Source organism: Anarhichas minor, unplaced genomic scaffold (genome assembly GCF_050575085.1).
Source record: "Anarhichas minor isolate MPS153535 unplaced genomic scaffold, ASM5057508v1 ptg000087l, whole genome shotgun sequence".
In the NCBI taxonomy this organism is placed as follows: domain Eukaryota; kingdom Metazoa; phylum Chordata; class Actinopteri; order Perciformes; family Anarhichadidae; genus Anarhichas; species Anarhichas minor.
Window position 1 is genome coordinate 1,962,239 of NW_027466533.1, and position 21,655 is coordinate 1,983,893.

The 21,655-nt window shown below is 41.8% G+C and overlaps 2 protein-coding genes across 2 annotated transcripts; both read right to left on the minus strand.

Annotated features, from left to right (window-relative positions):
- Window positions 1-10,906: 10,906 nt before the first annotated feature.
- asmtl (acetylserotonin O-methyltransferase-like) lies at window positions 10,907-17,347 on the minus strand. The gene is made up of 15 exons (XM_076081878.1): window positions 17,256-17,347; window positions 16,263-16,378; window positions 15,445-15,576; window positions 15,311-15,358; window positions 15,159-15,223; window positions 15,008-15,072; window positions 14,652-14,760; window positions 14,007-14,328; window positions 13,695-13,937; window positions 12,936-13,098; window positions 12,646-12,845; window positions 12,424-12,556; window positions 12,194-12,334; window positions 11,936-12,058; window positions 10,907-11,477 (listed from the first exon to the last, which is right to left on the minus strand). The coding sequence occupies exons 2-15, from the start codon at window positions 16,353-16,355 to the stop codon at window positions 11,272-11,274; spliced, it is 2,043 nt and encodes a 680-aa protein (XP_075937993.1). The 5' UTR covers window positions 16,356-16,378; window positions 17,256-17,347; the 3' UTR covers window positions 10,907-11,271.
- A 118-nt stretch (window positions 17,348-17,465) lies between these two features.
- p2ry8 (P2Y receptor family member 8) lies at window positions 17,466-21,568 on the minus strand. Its single transcript, XM_076081887.1, has 3 exons — window positions 21,452-21,568; window positions 19,794-20,113; window positions 17,466-18,694 (listed from the first exon to the last, which is right to left on the minus strand). Exons 2-3 carry the CDS (start codon window positions 20,084-20,086, stop codon window positions 17,932-17,934), a joined length of 1,056 nt encoding a protein of 351 aa, XP_075938002.1. The 5' UTR covers window positions 20,087-20,113; window positions 21,452-21,568; the 3' UTR covers window positions 17,466-17,931.
- Window positions 21,569-21,655: the final 87 nt, after the last annotated feature.

The following is a 21,655-nucleotide window of genomic DNA, read 5'->3' on the forward strand; positions in this document are numbered from 1 at the left end:
CAGCACTGTATAATACTGTGCTCTCCCGTTTACCTTGCTCTATTTCTCTGGTGTGACTCGACCGTTTTCTCCACCTGATTGGTCTAATACTGTTTCCCAATCTCCTGGTCTCACGTGACCTGGATTAACGTGTCTGTTTCCTGGTCCGACGGGACCATTTTCCTTTCCTAAAAGAAAAGGAGGGTCTGAGGTGCCCCGTTTCTAATTTCCTGGTCTAAGTGATGTAAGACCTGTCCAAGGATGACAATTTCTAATTTCGCAGTCAGATATGACATAATTTCTATTTCGCAGTCCGAGTGATGTGAGACCTGTCAAAGTATGACATACGTTCTAGTTTCCCGGGTGAGCTCACCCGGTCTGGCTGTGCTGAGGCAGTGAGACCCCAAACATGCGGGGGCCGTAAGACCTGCAACCATGCTGTTCTACGTTCTCCCTTGAACCCCCCCCCCCCCCCCCCTATTCTGCTCTGCGGTCTAAACATGACCCCCTACTATCCTACGCTGCGGTCTAATATGACCCAACCTATCCTTGTCTGCGGTCTAGCTTGATCCTCACCTATCCCGTCCTGCGCTCGGACCCTCCGCAGGGCTGACCCCACCATATGTTTCGGGATCTGTTGAAATCCTACCATACTCCACTATGGGCTATCTAGACCCGCACTATCCTGTCTCTGCGGTCTTCCAGACCACCGTATCCTAGTCTGCAGTCCATCGTGACATTCCTCTATCCTTTGCTTTGACTAAACTGGTCCTCTTACCTCTGGTCTAACATCTACTCGTTCACGTTCTACCCTTAGATTTCTCTCATGACAAATTTTCTATTTTCTTAGGAAATTCACCACAGCAGTAGGTATGGTATTTATTTATTCATATAAATACATTTCTTTTGGGGGATTAGGCCTGTTGGACCTCAGTATCCCTACCCTTGGTGATAGTACTTCAGGATGGAGTCCAATCGCCAAAGACTTTGCACTTTTCATATTTGACGCTTGTATAATAAATCATTGTTAAATTATAAAACAAGTCTCTCCTGATTGAAATGTAGCTCAAGCGCAAGTTCAGTCAGGAAGACATTAACTTGTGATCTCTGTCTCTCCTCTCCTTGTAATTAATCTATCAGCTGATTGGGGGTGTGCACAGTTAAGCAACCAACCAGATTCGGCACACAGTTTCCTTAAGCCAATCAGATCGTTGCTGTCAAACTTTAAAGTGTTCTCCTCTCTGCTGCTGTCAGTTGTCATTTCAGCGTTAAGCAGATGCGACCCGCCTCCACCCCAGTCAGCATCACAGTCAGGCTCCTGATTCATCATCAGATTGCAGCAACTCCTTTCACCACCACCACCAGTGTCTGGACTCCAGGGGGGATTAGGCCTGTTGGACCTCAGTATCCCTACCCTCGGTGATAGTACTTCAGGATGGAGTCCAATCGCCAAAGACTTTGCACTTTTCATATTTGACGCTTGTATAATAAATCATTGTTAAATTATAAAACAAGTCTCTCCTGATTGAAATATATTATGCACTGAGTTTATACTTTAACCGGCGCCTCTTATTCAGCCGTTACGGCACTTGTTCGGCGGTGCAGGAAACACACCGACCAATGAATTGCAAATCACATCAGGTGATGCAGCTCAGCCAATCAAATATGGGTATTCTGACAAGTTTCCTGACTCGAGCCAGGTTTACACACACCGTGACACACAGGGCTGAGACGAGGAAATAGAAAGAAGAGCAGGGAAATTGCGCTGATAGAAGAAGATATCTTGCATGACGCTCTCCAAAAAGAGAAACATGTTCAGAGAGAATATGAAGGAGTCCACAGGAGGAGTCTAGAACACGCCTCACCTCCTTTCAAGATGTTGCACACACTGTTATCATCTGGATTGATTCCACATATGTAAAATTGTCCATTTCAGATTGTAATTAGCTATTTATTGTGATACCTGTTGAAGCTATAATAGAATGACGCTATAAATAGAGAATCTCAAGTATATTTGTGTATACATAATGCTACATAATTCATGTCATTTATTCAGGTCTTTTTTCAATAAAATGCATCTTATTCCAAATCAAAATGATACATGTGAGAGAATGCCGTTTGTTTACATTTGTCACTTCTGTCGTTTTAAATTCCCTTATGACACCTGGGAGGCTAATTAGAAGTAGTTTTATATTTTCTGAGGCTGTTTAATGTTTCTATTGCAAAATGATCTGATATTGTAATATAGGCATGTAAGTAATCTGGAACTCTATATATCCGTGTCCCTATTGTTGATGACAACAAACGCACCCCTGTTGCATTCATTAATTGATATTCCACAACTCGATGTTACTGTAACACTTAACACTTTATTGAATACAGTGCATGAAATGGAGAACAATCAGAAAAAACATTGCAGTCATAAAAAAGAAGACTACAATATGTACATGAAGATCTAAACTATTTACAATGTGCACGAGTATGTACATGAAGATCTAAACTATTTACAATGTGCACGAGTATGTACATGAAGATGATGATGAGTATTTACACATATATATAGGGTGTCTACAGCTCATCGCTCCACCTTGTCCACAACATAAGTGAAGTGTTCGTAGCTGTCGTACACTGTGTGGTCCAGACCTTTTGATGTTGACATCATCTTTACAGGGCAGAAAGCCTTTCTGTTGTACTTTTTATGTCCCTGCGTCGGTTGGCCACAGCATGTACAGACAGGGAGATTCTGCACTCGTGACACCTCCACTCCAACTGCAGAGGGCTGTTCCAGACTCTTTCGCTTGTACTGCGTAGCTCTGGCCCAGGACAGTGGGCTTAACTCATGAGGAGCAGACATTGTGGGCAGAGTTGTAGGGACTGAGCAGGCAGTATGGGCCGTGTGGAGGGGCCAGCAGTCTCAGCGGTTGCTGTGGATGCAGAGAGGGAGGGCACAGGTCTGCTGATGGTAGAGGTGGCAGAGGTGTTTCTAACTGCCAGTAGCACAAGTGGCAGTGGTGGTTGAGGCCGGGAGAGTAGCATAATTATGTCCGTTCTTCCCTTCAACACTTTAGTCCCTGCCGTGCTGGGTGTGGGCACATACTCCATCAGAGGGTAGAGTGGTGGAGGGAGGACTGCCGGCTGGTGTGGTGCTGGAGGGAGGTCAGCAGATGAGATGGAGGTCGTTTTTGTGACAGTGAAGGTCTGTTTAGTGACATGCAGGTTAAAAAGGCGCTCTTGATGATGTATGAAGTCCCGTACTGTCTTAATGTTTATTTTAGGGAGAGGAATGCCTGCTTTGCAGAGGATTGGATCCTCCACCAGAATCCGGTGCTGGATTCTCTCGTAGGCCTTCAAGATGGTGCTCTTCTCAGGACTGCTGCGAGACCCTTGAGGTGAGACCACAGCAGTTTCACCAGCGTGTACGTGGGCCTGTTGAGCACTGATGTCTTGTTGAGCTGGTGCGTAGCGCTTAGCCATCTTTAGCCTCTGGATCACAGCAGCATCAACAATATGGTCCCTCTGTGTGTGGCAGTAGAGGGTGATGCCCTAGTGCAGGGGTGCCCAACAAGTCGATCGCGATCGACCGGTCGATCGCGGAGGTAGTGCGAGTAGATCGCATGCCATTCAAAAAAAAATAGATTTCCTCATGGCATTTGACACTTGATTTTCTAACACACGGGTCACCACGTATCCGCGGTCAACCGCGCGAGCTACTGCAAAGCTCCGGCGAGCTAATTAGTTAGCCTTCCAATTTATTTCTACTAAAGAAGCTAAAGCTGTAGCGCCATGATTTGGGAAACTTCCAAAACCTCGCGTCAGACCTGGAGACTCAACGGAAGGCGTGTGCGTAACTTGACAGTGCGTGCTACACAGCAGATTGACAAGTGTCTGTTAGAGTTTGACAAACGCTTTCGAGACTTTGCTTTACTCGAGCCAGTTACTACACTTATGTGCTGCACATTTCAGGAAGATATTGAGGTTGATTTACTCGCATCAAAAATTGCAACGCTGTTTCACCTGAACTCGTCTGGAGTGGAGGATGAGATTTTGACACTGCAAGCTGACGTTCAGCTGAAGTCCAGGGCTCATGGACAGTTTTCTCACAGAGGAAAAGTACCCAAACATGAGGAAATGTGATACCTTTTTGACTGCATTATTCGGCTCTACTCATTTATGTGAGTCAGCCTTTTCCCACATGAAGAACATTAAGTCCATACACCGTTCCACCATGACTGATTATCATTTGGAAGTGTGCTTGAGGCTGGCTACCAGCAGCTACTGTCCGGACTATGCAACTCTGGCCAATCCCATTCATTGCAAGTCATCAGAGTAAGGTAATGACCAAAAATGTACAGAATTGTATTGTGCCATAAGGGTTCATGCAGTTATGCAAGGTACGCCAACATATATTGTAAATATAAAGTATACTCAGTATATATATATATATATATATATAAATAGATATTTTTAATGTAGGTAGATCATTTTGACTTGGTCATTTTAAAAGTAGCTCGCAAGCCAAAAAAGTGTGGGCACCCCTGCACTAGTACAGCTGGTTGAACTGCTGCAGCTGCTTGTCGTGCTCCTCCACTGCATTCCAGGCTTCAAGGGACCTTGTTCCTCTGCTCAGTGGTGAGAGTCAGCTTGTCATCTGCCAGGCTAACCTCCAGCAGAGCAGAGCCAAACTTTTCCAACCTTTCGAAGCCAGGAAGGGGGTTTGGACTGCAGGCACCCTCCTGTTGAAAAGTTGACATATAAAGGCGGTAAGTTCAAATGTAGCTGAAATACACTTGTAGAGTAACACCACAACAACAAAATATTATTATTATAATATTAGATATTGTTATATATTATAATAATACACTACTAATATAACAATGAACGTACAACAGGCCATTGATATCCTTTTAGCACCCAGGGAGGAAGAGGAGGAAGAAGAGGAGGAAGTGTCAGAGCAGGATGACAACTGCTGATTACAACCCTGATTACAGATTAGATTAGAGATCTCTGAGGGAGAGTTCTTATAACGTTAACTCATATATCATATCTCATATCTCATAACTCCTGAGCCTACAACACTGACTGATTCCTCTGATATTTGATCAACTGTTCAGCTTCCCTTTGGATAAGTTTCATGTTCTTACTCATGGCAAAACTAAGAGTAAGACATCAGAAATATGGATCTTCTATTATTCCATATTACCATCATAACCACAGCAACGGAGACAAAAAACACGCTGACAGAAGTCTTTGTAGTTCATACACTCTCTTGTCTTTAATAATATAACGTTAGATGGATAATAAACACCCGAGCAAGCAGGTGTTTATGACAGCACGTAAATTATTAAAAGAACGAATTTAAACCCTCAAAAATACTGTCTCTGGAACACTGGCTAATAGTTGGTTATCTATTGATTAATGAGTGACTGACTGGCTGTTTTTGGATGCAAAGAATATTTGGCATTCGTAATAATGATTTAAGAGGTTATATTAAGAGACGCTAGATAACGTTAACGTTATCTTACCGGACCCGGCCCGTACTCGAGCGTCAGGATTTGAACCGTATGCAAGGGTTAATGGGTTAACACAAGATAAAATGCATATTGACAAAACATTTTCAGTAACGTTATAACAAATGCGTTATAGTTTCAAGAAGTATAGCTGAGAGATGTCGACCATAAACTAGCCTTAGCTGAACACGTAATGTTACCTGACCCGGCCGCACACTCCGAACACTTGCTGTTGTGTTGTGTTCGGATTTGAACAGTATTTAAAGGTTAACAAGTGATAAAATGGATGTTGACAGTAATACAATTTCGAAGAGATGTTATTGAGAGCTGCTAACCGTGAACTAGCGGCAAAGTCACCTAACCTGTTGAAGGAAGTCTTAGCTAGCTAGCTAACGTTAACACTACGTCCATTTTTTTCCAAACGACCAAAAGACAATTGGGCAGTATAAACAGTGGTTTGTATAAATAATTATAAAGACAAAAATATTTCAGTCTTACCAGAATTACTGCAAGCTCAACGCTGTGGGTAGATTCGCAACTCTAGCTTGATGTATTCAAGATTTGCAGGTCTACTTGTGATTGGTGGTCTGCAGTCGGTTCCTCCGATCCAATTGGTAGTCCACAGTCAAACTTACCAATGAGGACGCGTAATTGTCTACAGTCACTGTAGACATTGCACGACTGTAGACTCGAGCTCCGCGGTACGCGAACAGCTAATCATGATTTTCAGACCCCCGCCCTCTGTAAACTATCAATGGATAAATCCAAATACAGTAAAGTCACGGAGGAAAATAGAGAGTTTAACTCTGCGTGGATGTATTAATTTGCTTTCACTGCTAAAGATGCTGACTTACCTGTAAGCTTCCAGAACAAGCACACAGCATTTGCTGAAAAGTGTCACGCTGGAGATGAGCGACAAAGAGCGATTCCTCAACTGCTGCAGCAAACTGAGCTCTTCATAAGAGTTTGATATTGTTATAACAGGTAAAATTGGAGTAAAATGTCAAGAATTGTCTTTATTCTTGTTCTATATTTTCATAAATACAACAAACTATAGTTTTTGTATATATAATATAACTATATATAACACTTTATAGGCTGTGATATCAAATAGCTTTTGCGGCTCCAGACTAATTTCATTTGGTGGAAAATAGAGCAAAATGGCTCTTTGGATAATAAAGGTTGCCAACCCCTGGTCTAGGAGTAGTGAATTTTTTTATTTTTTTTTACATAATTCAAAATGCCAGAAAACTTTGGTAGGCGGAGCTTAGGGCCCCAAAAGGATTTTTTGTAGAACTCATTCAGTTGGTCATGTCCGTAAAACTTTAAGTCATTTGGACGTACAGGCTGTCGGGGCTTGCCTTTCCAACTTCTAGGGGGTGCTAGCGAGCAATTTTGTCATGCTCGAGCATGGGACCTATAAAATATCAAATTGTCCCGCAGTCTTGATATGCTTGCCAAATATGGGGAGGTTGGGGATATGATAAAGCCCCCAAAAAGGCGTTTCATTCGAGAGAAAAGGAATAATAACAATAACTCCTACAGTTTCAATAGGGACCTCGCGGCCCGACGTTGTCAGTGCTCGGGCCCTAATAATAATAATTCCTACAGTTTCAATAGGGACCTCGCGGCCCGACGTTGTCGGTGCTCGGGCCCTAATAAGAGCTATTTGTCCTGGCCAGAGACATTTCCATCAGCTGTTTGGTTGCTTTACCAGCTGCAATGAAAGAGGAATATCTGTAAGAAATGAAGGGACGGTGTCTTTAATGCATTAAGAGACTCTCCTACCCGACCATATGAATAAAGCACAGATTCATTCCAAAAATCTGCAACACAAGCCGTAGTTCTGAATCTCTACAGCACACATCCACTGGAAAGTATTAGTTAACAGAACAGGGAACTGTGTGTGTGTTTGTGTGTGTCTTCTGCAGGTTTGTGATGCCACCTTGAGGAGGTTTACTGGCACTGCAAGGGACTAAAGCACTGTGCAATGCTTTCAACTGCAGAATAAATATTTGGGTTCCATTTCCAGAGTATCAAATGTCTCTGTACGTCTACTGTAAGTAAAACAGTGACAAGCTAAGTGTTTTTCTCTGCAGCTTTGATTTGTGGGTAGATGAACGTCAGAGGATAAGCAGTCATCAGTTTGATCATCAAGAGCAATTATGATCAATAGGCCAAAGGTAGGTGGCAACAGTGTGATCCGTGTTTAGAGGAATGCTCAACCTGAGCCTCGGCGTAGGTTTGAAGAAGGCTAAGCCTCCCTCATCCTCGTCCTCCAGCCCCTAGAACAGGGGTGGCCAATTATTTTTCCCAAGGGGCCACATGAGAAACAGGGCCTGTTGTGGAGGGCTGGACCAATAGACTGAACTGGATCCTGCTCTATATTATTCCACCTCTTTATAAAAAGCAGTAAATTGTAAGGTTCTGATAAGCTGTGAGTGGTAAGAGTAAATATTATGATCAGTGGTGGAATGTAACTAAGTCTATTTGCTTAAGTACTGTACTTAAGTACAAATTAAAGGTACTTTACTTGAGTATTTCCATTTTAATCAACTTTGTACTTCCACTCCACTACATCTCAGAGGGAAATATTGTACTTCCACTCCACTATTTGTCTGGCAGCTTTAGTTACTTTGCACATTACAATTTTTCAAAACTTTCCTAACTATCCAAACTGATCAATAAAATAGTTAAAATGAGCTCCACCTGAAACATCTGCAGCAAGAATAATGATCCAAACAAATATCCATATTTAATATCCATATGTAATAGTAAAACACTGACAGGGATCATGTTTCTGATAAATTTGTACTTTTATTACTATTGTTTGCAGTGGCGGCTGGTGGAAAATGTTCTAGGTAGGGCCATCCTATCAATTTCAGCAAACATCCCAGTATGATTTAATGCAAACAAATTAAAGTATCAAACACGCATTACTACTTTGCAGTTAAATATTTAACATTTATTCCAACATGAAAAAAGCAGTAAATAACACTTATATAATATAATATAATATATTGTTTATGTATTGAGATGCCCCTATGGACCTTGTTATAGGACGTAAAGATCAGAAGTAAACATGAAGTGTAATTATGAATACTGATGTTAAATTAAGCTATGATGAGTTTTCACTGTTAATTTACCATCTCAATTAAATGTTGATGCCTCCATGACTAAGTTAAGCAGATGAGACTGAGGGCAACTATGTAGAAGAAAAGATGTTCACTTTGCCTAATATGTAGCTTGACAGAGTTCTCCATGTGTGTCCTGGTGTTCTCATGTTTCCTTACCTCCTCATCCCTCACTCCCGTAACTGTCCGTGCTGGATCTGTCCCCGTTGTTTTAAAAAGCTAAATAAGTTATTAGCATGACGTCATCTTGCTAGCCAAACCTGTCTGGTGTACAGCTAGTACAGAAGCTTCGCATGTACTGCTTCCCTTTCCCGCTAGTCTGCTGTCTTGATTGTGAGGTCAGGCTGATCTGATATCAGCTCTTTGGCCTGCAGGATCTCCGCCAAAGTTCTCCTCTCAAACGAGACTTGGAGGAGTAGTGCTCGCGCTCGCCTGTAGAGACTTCTCCTGACGAGAACGCGCAGCTAGGGGGGCCAAATCGTTCGCTGAATCTATTTGAGGGCGCTGATTGGCTAAATTGTATGTCACTCATTTATATCTTTAATCAGCAATTGGCTAAACTGCTTCATAGACCCGCCTCTTTTGGGCCAACACGATTTTGCTCCCCTAGCTGCATGTTCTGAGACGTGTCGTGCACACAGGCGGAGAGCACGAGCAGGAAAAGCATATATTTTGCGCAGATATCATATTTTACACATATTACTGGGTACATTCCATAGTTCAAAAACACAAATATTGACAATTTGTATAATTTATGATTATCATTTTTTTAATTTTTGGTGTGGCTCAAGGTGGGGCCAGGCCCCATGGCCCTCTATTGGCCAGCCGCCACTGATTGTTTGTAGTCCAATTACCTCATTTTCTGTTTTTCAGTTCAGTGAACGAGTGCACTGAAGTCAGGTTGAATGTGTGAGGTGATATGTGAAGGAGGTGACAGGTCATCGTCAGTGAGACAGGATCTGGATTTGTTAAACTCCATCACGGAGAATGTTTGTTCATAATTATGTCAGTCGATCCAGAGAGAACCAACATCTTCTGAGCATGTTGATTTAGCAGCTTAGCTACAAAGCCTCAGATGTCCATGCCGGAAGAAACACGTCGGGCCGAGGGCACTTGTTCAGCGGTGCAGGAAAAACACCGATCAATGCGTTGTGAATCACATCACGTGATGCAGCTCAGCCAATCAAATATATATTGTGTATTCTGACAAGTTTCCTGATTTGAGTGAGATGTACACACACCGTGACACACGGGGAGAGATGAGGATATAGACAGCAGAGCAGGACTATTGAGGTGAGAGTTGTGAAAGTCAAATCATAGGACAATTTCCAAAAGAGAAAAATGTCCAGAGAGACCAGAGTCATTAGACTGACTGGACAGACTCATAGAGGTGAATTCTTCCAACACTAATATCTTTTTAGTAGATGAGAAAATTATTATATTGTGGCTTTTTCACTTCACCCTGAATGAACTGAATTTGAAGCTGCAGGGCAATTCAGTGAAAATAACTTTTCTAAAATGAATTTTGTAATGTAATTTATTTTTTAATCCAGCCATTATTTTACTTGAAATGAGAACATTTATTCATATATTTCTATGTATTATTTATAATCCATCCAGTTAAATTTGAAAAATGAGACTAATATTTGTTAAAATATAATTTGATTTGGCAGTTGTTGACTACACAGAGACATTACTACTGCTAGGCTTCTTGAATATAGATATACCCAAATAATTTTTTTATTATTTATATATATATATATATATATATATATATATATATATATATATATATATATATATATATATATATATATATATATATATATATATATATATATATATATATATATATATATATATATATATATATAAATAAATAAATAAATAATTAATTTGGGTCGTGGCTTGTCATTAAGGGGTGATGGTGGGTCCCGCAGCCAAACCAGTTGAGAACCACTGGTATAGACAATCATTCCAAAATAATGCTTTTAATAATCAATTTGTATAACACTTTTTCAAATTAGCTCCAGCTTTACCAGATTAATCAAATTGTATCTTACAACTTAATTAAATCAGAAATAATCATCCAATTTAAATAACATTATTCATCCTGCATTATGGGTACTTTTACTTTTGGTGCTATATTTAATTTTCCTGATTATACTTACATTATTTTACTTAAGTAAACTTTGGTAATACCTATTGTTGTATTCCTACTATTATTATAATTTTTTTCAACCACAGATTAAAAGGCCAGAACACAAATCAAAGGAATGAATGAGAAACAGGAGCATTCATTTTATAGGCAATAAAAGCACTGAGGGTGTATACTGGCTCTCTGTGCCCTCAGTCTGGGCGAGCATGTTCAGAGACCGAGGGGCAGAGTGGGCTGTCTGTCCGTCCAACGTGGTCTCAACAGAAGACTTTGTTCAAGACCTGAGTGCAAAGAAAAATTACAGAATGCCTAGTACAAAACAATATACTCCGTCTGTTTTATGTCCCAATACCTCAAACACAAACTGATTCTTTGTTCAATTGATTCACACTTCCTCATGAAAACATTCCTGACCTTAGTCCCTGATTTTGGTAAAAAAGGTCTACAGTATTCAACAAGACCTTCAACACAGTGTTGTCGAGGCTGTCGTCGGTCACGCTTTGATGCAGAGTATAGCATCCAGGAGGCTGTCCGTGTGTCTGACGTGTACCGTCGTGAACCCGTGGCTCTTCAAAAGCAGGCCGTACTCCGTCGCGCTCCTCTGGCTCCCCTCGCTCATGCTGAGGGCCTGCAGCAGGCCGCGCCTCGGCCCGCCTCGGTCTTCATCCAGGAAGATCTCGCTCAGCAGGAGTCCGCAGCCTGGGAGCATGGTGGAAGAGCATGATTTGTATGCGGGTATACAACTTTAGAGACCACAACAGTGGTGGTTTTTGCCACTTCCTTTGCTTAAGGCAAAGAATAACGGTCAAGAGGGGAAACAAAAATGCCATCAAGTTGGTATTTTGGCTTGGCTTTTGAACTTGCCAGCTTCTTGTTTTATACGTCACGAAACACCACTGACAGTTTACAGCAGCACTTCCACTGAGAACTAAGAGACTGTGGTTAACTGAAAACAAACTACACAGCAGCTGATCTCACAGTAGATATGATTTTAATCAGATTGTGGGCAATTACTAAATTGCTACAGTCTCAAAAGTTTCACTAGCACATGACTGAGATTGTTATATTAAACATTTAGCGTTTACGTTTTAAACATGTTAGCATGCATTGTTCGGTCAACGTGTAGTAAAGATTAAAAGAAACTTGGAGAATTTTACCTGGCGAGCACGCATCTGCGATTTTACTCAGCAGAATATGCACTTTCTCATCAGGCCAGTCATGGAGAATCCTCGCAAGGACGTACAAGTCTGCTTTGGGCAGCTCGTCTTTAAAGAAGTCTCCTGTTCACGCAGAGAGGAGAAAGACATGAGCTACAGTCAGAGTGAGGGAGGTGTTACTGTGATCTGAGACAGCAGCAGCCAGCTCTCTGTCATTGAACGGACTGTATTTTCACGCACACACACACACACACACACCTCCTACAAATGACATCCTGTTGTCTGTGTGCAGAGGATGGAAATGTTCACTCATCTCAATCACTGCTGGCAAGTCAAACACTGTCACAGACAACCCGGGATGGGCTTTGGTAAACTCATAGGCCATGCCACCAGTGCATCCTGGGAAAAAAAGATAATAAAATAATGGTTTATTACTCTCTGGCACACTTTTTAAATAATTTTTTAAAGCTTTCCATTCTTCTCCTTACCTCCGAGGTCGCAGGCAGTTTTAAACCTGGAGAGGTCGAAGGCTGTTGCTACAGCTTGTCCTGTAACTTTAGCAATGCTGTGCATGGCATTCATGAATCTCAGCTGGACTTCTTGACGTTTGTAGAAAGTATCCTTTCAATAGAAACAAAGGACATTTCAAATATTATCCTTTTTATTTGCCCCCCCGTGAATCCATCTGAGGCTAAACTTATCTCAATCACCTGAAACATATCCGTGGATGTCTTGCCAAAAGCCTTCTCGCGCTGGTTGGCCCCCTCCCACACGGCGCTCTCAAGGTGGGAGAAGAGAGGCCACACGGTGTCGTTACAATGCTGGATGTAGCCGCGCAGCGAGCAGGGAGCGTCCGTCAGCAGAAAGCGAGAGGCCAGATCTGTGTTCTCGAACACCGGCTTCTTGCACGCTGCGAGTAGAGACGCCACAAAACATGCAAGAGGTTCATTTCAAGTTGAGTTTTGAACGCTATCTCTTTAATAGACCAGCTCGGACTCACGTCTCTCTTTGCTCCTCAACAGTCCCAGAGACACACAGGCTTCCAGCAGGCACTGGGTGCCCTTCACAGAGGCTTTGATCTCCTGGGCCACCTGTGCTGCATCCAGCCCTGGCCGGCTTTGCAGCAGGTCAAACACACACATCTTGGATGCGGTAAACAGCGCCTGGAACATTTAGAGAGCGGTGGAATGGATACGGGAGTAAAGTGCAATTTTATCAATGTGAGTGCATGTGATTTGAGAGTGCCTTGTACTTGCAGATCAAGAAACACATGCAAAATGATAAAATAAATAAATAAATAGTCCTGCACATAACCCTCGATAAAATCACAACTAGTCCTTTCTACACTTTTTTTGTACAGATTAACCAAATCAGATGCATGTTAATTGGTGACTTTTAGGGTGAACTGTCCCTTTAAGTTGAGCTAATGTACGCGTATTAAAGTGGTATCAATCTTTAATGTAACTCTTAGAAAGAAAAGAGAATGAGTGTATATTCCCTAATGTTTTCCTTTGAAAAGGGACAGTTCACCCCCAAATCAGAAACACATATTTTACCCCTCACCTGTACTTCTATTTATCAATCTACATTGTTTTGGTGTGAGTTTCCTCAGATAATCTACTCAAGATCATCCACAGACCTTGTTGTGAGCAGTTTCGTGAAGGAAGTATTATATTTATAATAACAATAATTTGGTTATATGTCACTACAAAAAACATAGGGCTTTAATATTATAAGAATACACAGTTTGTAATTATACCTTTGAGGCTTTGAATCCATCCATCAGATCGACGATTCGCTGCAAGTCTTCTTTTTTCGGCTCGCTGTCCTCCTGCTCTGTCACATTGAGCTCAATCACCTGCCCTCTGCTGGTCATCAGCGGTAATGTGTTCTCAGAGTCTCTGAGCCTCTGAGCCTCTCTATCCTCCGTGTGTTTGGACAGGCTGTTTACCAACGTGCAACAACTCCCATCCGCTTCATTTGCACTGCCGTTCCTGTCCAGCTAGAAATGGGAGACCGTTACTTTATAGATAATGACAGTAAAAAAAGTAACTGGCTGTGCTCAACTAACCTCATGGAGGGGAGCGGCTGAAGAGTTCGGTCTGGAGCCGGACGTGGGGTTGTGTTTGGCGGGAGAGCTGGGACTGTGGCTGGACTGAGCTGACAGTTTGGGCGGGGGCTGAGTGAGCGCCGAGGTGGCGTGAGTGCCGTTGTGGCTCGGCCGGACGGACTCACTCTGTTGGTCCGAGGAGGAAGTGCACCGGTTGTAAATACGGTCCAGCTGTTTGCAGAAGTGGTTAAGGGGGAAACCCACAACATTGAGGAAGTCTCCGTAGACATACTCTACAAGCATCCCGCCGAGAGCCTGAATACCATAGCCTCCAGCTTTGTCCCTGACACACACGGAGACACAAACATATACACTCAGATTAACACACAGTTGCACACACACCCACGCACACAGGGCTATATCTGTGATGACCCAATCCAACCCGGGCCAAGGTATTTTTACTTTTTGCTTACACATTCCATGTCAAACAGGGCAAGGCAAACACAGCTCACACTAAACTCACGCACCAAAGTCCAAAAAAACAGCAGCTTCGTATATGCAATGTGCAGCAAATGACCTCCATTGAGCAAATGCGTGGTTATGTTACTGCACAAAGAGAAATCAGGAGCAGTTAAACAGTTGAAAGTTCAAAAGTTTCCTACTCACATGGGTTCACCGCTATTGATGTACTCCCACAGCATATCATCGGAGAGATCAGCAAACTTCACCTTTGTTTCTTCGTAGAACTCAATCAACTGGTAATCCACTTCTTCGTCTGGGGCAGGTTATGAAAACGAAATGTTACTGTCCACTACAATTGACCAGTAAAGGCCTCCCATATACAGCATATTTAGGAAACTGGCATTAAATCCTACAGTGCAAGAATGTATAACTTTGCCTCACAGATATTCTTGCTGAGCATTTAAGAAATAGAAGATACAACAAGTACCTAAACTGTTTTAACGGGTGTGCTTTCATCAAATTTCGACAGAAAACAATCTGAAAGTGGAGCTGTGACTTACTTTCTTTTTCATGGCAGAGGACGATAGCTACACCAGTGAAGACGCTGTGCTCTTTACCGCTCAAGCTGGAGGAGAAAGATAAAGAAAGAGGGAAATGTAATGATACATTCATACTAATGATAACTCACATACAAGCGTAAACCACACTCACCTTGACAGCATCCTGTAAGCATCATCTTTGTCCACTGGCTTCTCCAGAATCATGCCATCTACAGTCTGTGGAAATGAAAAATCAATGGCCAGAGTTAATAATAAAAAAAGAGAGTAAGCCAATAAAATACTGTAAAGCTTTCCTCCTCTCACCACAATAGTGTCTGCTCCGATTACTATGTCTGGAGTCTTCAGGTGCTTCTGAAACAAATGGACGCACAATATGTTATCAGTAAGTCATTCGAGGGGTTAATACATGCTGCCATACAACAAGGAGCTTAACTCACAAAGGGCATCCTCCTGGCCACCTCCAGGGCCTTCTGTTTGGCCGTCTCCACAGCATACTCATGAGGTGCTTTGAAAAGTCCCTTGTCTAGAGTTTCTTTGAACCAGGATGGTACCACCTCAAACCTTAAGCCCTGCAAAGGAGTGAAAAAAGAAACCACAAAAATTGTACCCCAAACCACGCTGGATTTCCGAGGTCGACATCTGACTCACTCTTAGACATAAAAATAACTATGACTAAGATGTTTACTGTGTGGGATACTTAATATTTGAATTACGTTCCCCAGCTTAGTCCTCCCCCGTTTCTTTTTTTACGACACCATTTTATTGTAGTTCTTTCTTTCATAATGAACGTTGTTTTGGTCTGTAGGCTATTGAAGAGCTTTTCTGCATATTTTACTTGGGTTTTTTTTCAACAGCATGTAAAGAGTCTTTGAGAACTTTGAAAAGCACTATGTTGTATCATTATTATTATCATTATTATATTTTACAGTTAAAAAAAAGATCAGTGTTCTCTGGTGGAAAACATATCCAACGGCAACACAGTTTCCAAAATACCCTGAACACATCTTCTATAAAGCAATAGATTGTTACTGTCGACAGACATATACATCAATACAGATATGTCTGCGATAAGTTAATATAATATATCAATACATCGGTCTAGTTCAAAATAAAAAAACTTATTGTAACTGTAACTTATATGATGCATACGATCACATGACAGCTCTCTAATTGCTGGGGCATTTGCTCAACATGTGATCACAATAAAATGTGGATTAATATACCATTCCATGAGTTTAACCAGAGGGCAACATACCGCATTGCTGAGAATCTCCAGTCTCCGAGGAGAAGCACTTGCCAGCACAACCAGTTTACCAGCGAGCTTGGAAATGACAGGGTTCAGCACCATGGTGGTGTTCTCGTTTAACCGCCCTAAGGTGATAAACACAGTTGAACATTTTAGATCTAGATCTAGTCTATGTAAGGTGGCAGCAATAACGAGTCAGGCCACTGCAGATGTTCAGTCATGCACAGTCAGGAGGACAGGAGGTCAGGTCCAAACAGTGATTGATTAATGAATCAGTCAATCAATACAACAATCAATTTTGAGAATCATCTAAGTAATTCATTAAGGACACATAACAAATGTCCACTAGTCCCAGCTTCTCAAATGTGAGGCTTTGCTGCTTTAATACGATTTCTATTATTTTCAATTGTATATTTTAGGTTTTTGACAAAACAAGCATAACATATTATTATTTTAAACAATATGGACTAATCTGTTATAAAAGCAGTAGTTAGTTGCAGCCCTAGCCCAATATTTCTCAAACACACATACTAGAATAATTCATTCATAAAAAGACAACATTCTGCTGTCTGTGCTGTGAAGACATTTCCGCTCACTGTGGCGTTAATTGCATGCTGGGTAACGTTAACATTGGCCATTTCAACCAGGTTACAGCTTTTGCAGACAATGTAAAGTTCGACTAATATCTTTATTGTGCCTACATAATCAATATATGGCTTCTATGGAAGGAGTCAAAGTTAACCACGTAACGTTACGTGATACATAATGTCCCAAGCATATCCTAACAAAACGGAGTTAACTTACGACATGCATGGATAGTTCACAACTCTGCTAGCTATAGTTTTCCCTAATGTGTAAACTTGGTGTTAGCTAGCGGCTAATACGCAAATGCGCGCGTTGTCATTCCAAAAGCGCGACACGGTTGAATGCACAAAGTCATTAAGAAGAACACGTTTTAAGGTCTGGCCGTTACGTTACTGTAGATAGTACGGTATCGCTCACCTGCTCATATATTTCTTGCTCCAGTCAGGAAATTGACACAGCTGCTTGCTTAGCTGGTCACGACCATTAGGACACTACCACCAACGTGACGGCGCATACGCGATGACGTTTCAGAAAGTGGGCGGAACCACAACTTGCACAGAGTAGTACCTTACCTTCTATATGAGTAGTATGCAAGTACTAATAATAACAATAATAAAATGATAATAATAACAACAATAATAGCATTTATTAAACATATATACAACATATAATATACAGTAGTAGAGGAAGAAAACAAAGTGAAAACAATTCAACCAATTCAACACAGTATAAAGGCATTTACAGAGATCATGTTAAAAACGTTACAACTTTCCATTTGAGAAGGCTTATATCTTCACATTTTATTTGCACTTGTACACTACATATTTTTGAATACAAAAAATAATATGATGCCTGTGGCAGATTTATTTACCCATGATTATAAATACATTGGTTGCAATAAATGTTTCACATTTTAAGATAACACATAAGTCATAATCTAGGGAAATACAATGCTGTCCGTGTTCATTTGTTCTGTGGTGCACACAAAAAAACTGAACTTAAATGATTTAGACATTTTTAGATGTTGTAAGAGATTGACACACCACACCTCTCACTTCCCTTGTCTCTCTTACTCTTTTTTTCTCTCTTCCTCTCATTCTGTCTCTCTCTGCTCTGGATGGCATCTTGCTGTGTTCTCCTCCGGACTTTCGACAGCGTAATGTGAGGAGTAAAAACTCTCTCTACGCTCCATCCTCATTGAGTCCATGCTATTCAGGCTCTTCAGATTGATTATCTGTCTCAGTTTATGTCTGAAATCCTTGGAAGCAAAGTAATAAATGAACGGATCAAGGCAGCTGTTCAGGCAGCTGAAACAGAGAGACAGTTTGTAGGCCATGTAGATAGACTCCTCATAGAAGAGTCTCAGCACTGTGTGAGTCAACAGGAGGATGTTGTTAGGCGCGAAGCAGACGGTGAACACCAGGAGGACGATAAAGGCCAGACGTATGGCTCTCTTTTTCTGGGTTGTCTTGGAATCTCTGGCCAGTTTGCGTATGACACTGACATAGCAGAATGTCGTGACACAGAAAGGGAAGAGGAAGAGGACGAACACCATGCTGAAGAGAAAGGCCGCCCAGGCAGACAGGCTCGGGAGCATGTCTTTCTTCAGCACGTCAAAGCATGTGGTAATCCCGAGTTCCTGAATTTCAAAGGTCAAGTCTGTGGTCATCAGCGGATACAGTACGCTCAGGACCACGCCCCACATGAGGAGGCAGCTGAGGACAGAGATGGACTTCCGAACCCTGGTCTGCCTGAACCACATGGGCCTGACGATGCCCAGGTAGCGGTCAATTCCGATGGCCATCATGGTCAGAATGGAACAGTACATGTTGGTGTAGAAGACAAGGGTCATGATGCTGTGGGTGGATACATAGAAGAAGAGGGTTTTATTCAATCACTGGTTAAAGCAAAAAGAAAGATGAGAAGATCAATACCACTCTCCTATTTGTCTGATCGATATAAAGCCACAGGCAGCAGTCGGGTAGCTTAGCTTAGCATTAAGATTGGAAACAGATGGTGAAAGCTAGCCCGGCCCTGTCCAGTCCAAAAGTAAGAAAAATACACCAGCCAGCACTTCTCACAAATGTACACGTTATGAATTGTTTGGTTCTTGTATGTATTTAACAAGTTGGTGAGGGGTAGTGAAATCAAGGAGTCTTGTCGCCACAGTGAGGCCGCCAGGCACCCAGTGGAGACTGGAGAAATCACTGCAATAGGCTGTACATGAGAAGCGGACATAGTCATTGTGACTTCCCCCATTTGTTTGTGGACTACGGTTTAAAAGCCTAGAGTTTGGCATTTTGGCCATTGCCATCTTGGATTTTGGTCATGGCCATCTTGGTTTTTTTTTGCAACCAGTAAACAAAAGGGACCACATTTGGACTGCAGAGGAGTGACGCCGTGGTAGAGACCTTCTTATAAACAGTCTTTATGGTGTATTTGACTCTAAATTGACCATAATTTACGAAATGAACATCATGCTGTAATTGAAGAAGACTTGAAACTAGAGATTGAGACCATAAACTCATGTTTACAATGTTTACTGAGGTAATAAATCAAGTGAGAAGTAGAGTCACTTTCTCATAGACTTCTATACAACCAGACTTATTTTTGCAACCAATAGGAGAGAGAATGCAAGTTTAAGGCACTTCAGCATTGGCTTCACTTTTCGGAACCGGAGGTTGCCGCCCGATCATATTGAGCGAACAAACATAAGAGTGATATCGATCTTCTCATTGATTCTTGGCAAGACAGCAAACAAGTGTTCTTCCCTAAATGTCAAACTATTCCAACTGGTGGACTGTGGATGTACACTGAGTAGCTGTGAAAATAACAAAATATTACAAGGCTCAAACAACACGTTCAAACAACACGTTCTCTCAAATTTCTGTGGATTTCTGTCGAAGACACCCCGTATCAATACTTCAACATCAGCACTGCAGTTACAACGGGTACCTGCACATCTTGGGTCCCAGCTTCCAGTGGTATCCTTGGAGCTGGTAGGCGATCTGAAAGGGCAGCGCGGCGCCGAGGGCCAAGTCGGTGAGGGTGAGATTAATCATGAAGATGATGGAGGGGGTCTTGGGGGAGGTGCGGAAGATGAGGAGCCACATGGAGAGGCCATTTCCTGTCAGGTTAATGGCAGTGACGATCATGTAGATGACAGAGATGGCAACGCTGGTGTTTACATTCAGGAACAGGGCCCGGGTGGTGTTGTCTAGCTTGAAGCTGCTGGAATTCCCCGTCATGACTGGATGGGAACTGGTTTCTATCACCTGTGAGAGATCACCTATGGTTAGAGGCATGTGCTGCAGTGGTTGTTTTTCTTAGAAAACAAACTGGAGCAGCATCCGTCTTAATTTATCTATGGCATGCAACTGGTTTGTAATATTTGAATGAAAAAGCATAAAACATCAGCCGACATACAATAAAAAAAAAATTTTAAATGATAAACCTAGTGTAAAGCGACACGTTTGCAATCTTCCCTCTCTTTGAATGTGCAGAAGTGATTGATCTAAAAGGTGTTAAACGGACACTTTAAGCACTCCCATAAGAACTCCGTTATTCTGTGTTGTATGCGTGCGAGCAGCACATGTTTCGTGCTGAGTTTTCACACAGGAAAAGAGCATGATTGATTTGCGGTGAAGAGTGTCAACTGCCGCTGTGGTTTAGCTGGTGTAGCATCGATGTTATGGGGAGTAGACTTGCAACTGTCGATGATTGTATCATCGAAGGCCCAACTGAAATTTTATCTTCGTGCCATGAGAAAGTGAACACTTTCAGTAAGCAGTAAGCACTACACATGGTGTTGGTGTTGGTGGTGGTGGTGGTGGTGGTGGTGGGGGGGCAGTTGCCACAAAGATCCCTGAGACACTGCAAGTTGCGCTGTAAACCATGCAATGGAAAGTACCCACTACTACACCAAGGATCAGGATGAAAATAACAGTGACACATTTTTGATACGTCAGAAAACATGACAATTAGCAAACTGAGACTTTGGGGTTATAATGAGTTTTTTTTCTTTCTAAAAGTAACAAAAATGTTGTCAACTAAATAACTTGTTAATAGTTTGTTTTGCTTTTTTATTCTCCCTCCCCTCTGCTTTCAAGGTGTTGTAACGAAGCATTTATTTAACCCATGCATATTCATGCTGTGACGTTTTTACTCTTACACAACATATTTATGAGTGTGTGCAGTCAGGCACGTCGTGTGCGATTGTATGTTCACTATACTAATGTTGTACCTTAGATCTAAGTCACATGTTTAGCTCTTGTAGCCACTGGGTGTTGTTTGTGTTTATGTGTTTATTAAACGCTAAATACAAATATTGTCCAAAAATGTATTTAAATAAATAAATACATTTTGTGGTAACCTTTCACTTTTTCTTTTGACTCATGATAACGTCACTGAGCACATTTAGGAACAACACATGTTGACCACAGTGACTTTGCTGATGAGTTAAAAGTATGCGTAATAGTAAATATTAAGCAACCGACACATGGAGCCGTGTAGGCCAATTTGGAGTCATTATTTAAAAATGTGAAAGTATGCATATTTTCTCAAGGTTAGCACCTGTCCTAAAAAATCTCAGTCAAAGTTAGTCAAACACTCACCTACGAAACACGGAGGCAGACGAAACAAGAGGCAGGTATGGGATTAGGTCGTGTCGGTTGAAGACAAAGGTACAGATATTGTGACTGCTGAGGAAGTGAGATTTGATTGTGTTAGTGACATAGAGAGAGAGAGAGAGAGAGAGAGAGAGAGAGAGAGAGAGAGAGAGAGAGAGAGAGAGAGAGAAAGAGAGAGGAAATGGATCA

Excerpts from the sequence above, each read along its gene's own strand:
- asmtl (XM_076081878.1), bottom strand. The coding sequence starts at position 16,355 with ATGGTGCTGAACCCTGTCATTTCCAAGCTCGCTGGTAAACTGGTTGTG. Across the intron at positions 14,329-14,651 it reads ATCAATAGCGGTGAACCCAT|GGACAAAGCTGGAGGCTATG; the intron begins GTGAGTAGGAAA and ends CGTGTGTGTCAG. Across the intron at positions 11,478-11,935 it reads CGCAGATGCGTGCTCGCCAG|GCTGCGGACTCCTGCTGAGC; the intron begins GTAAAATTCTCC and ends CCATGCTCCCAG.
- p2ry8 (XM_076081887.1), bottom strand. The coding sequence starts at position 20,086 with ATGACGGGGAATTCCAGCAGCTTCAAGCTAGACAACACCACCCGGGCC. Across the intron at positions 18,695-19,793 it reads CTGGGACCCAAGATGTGCAG|CATCATGACCCTTGTCTTCT; the intron begins GTACCCGTTGTA and ends ATCCACCCACAG.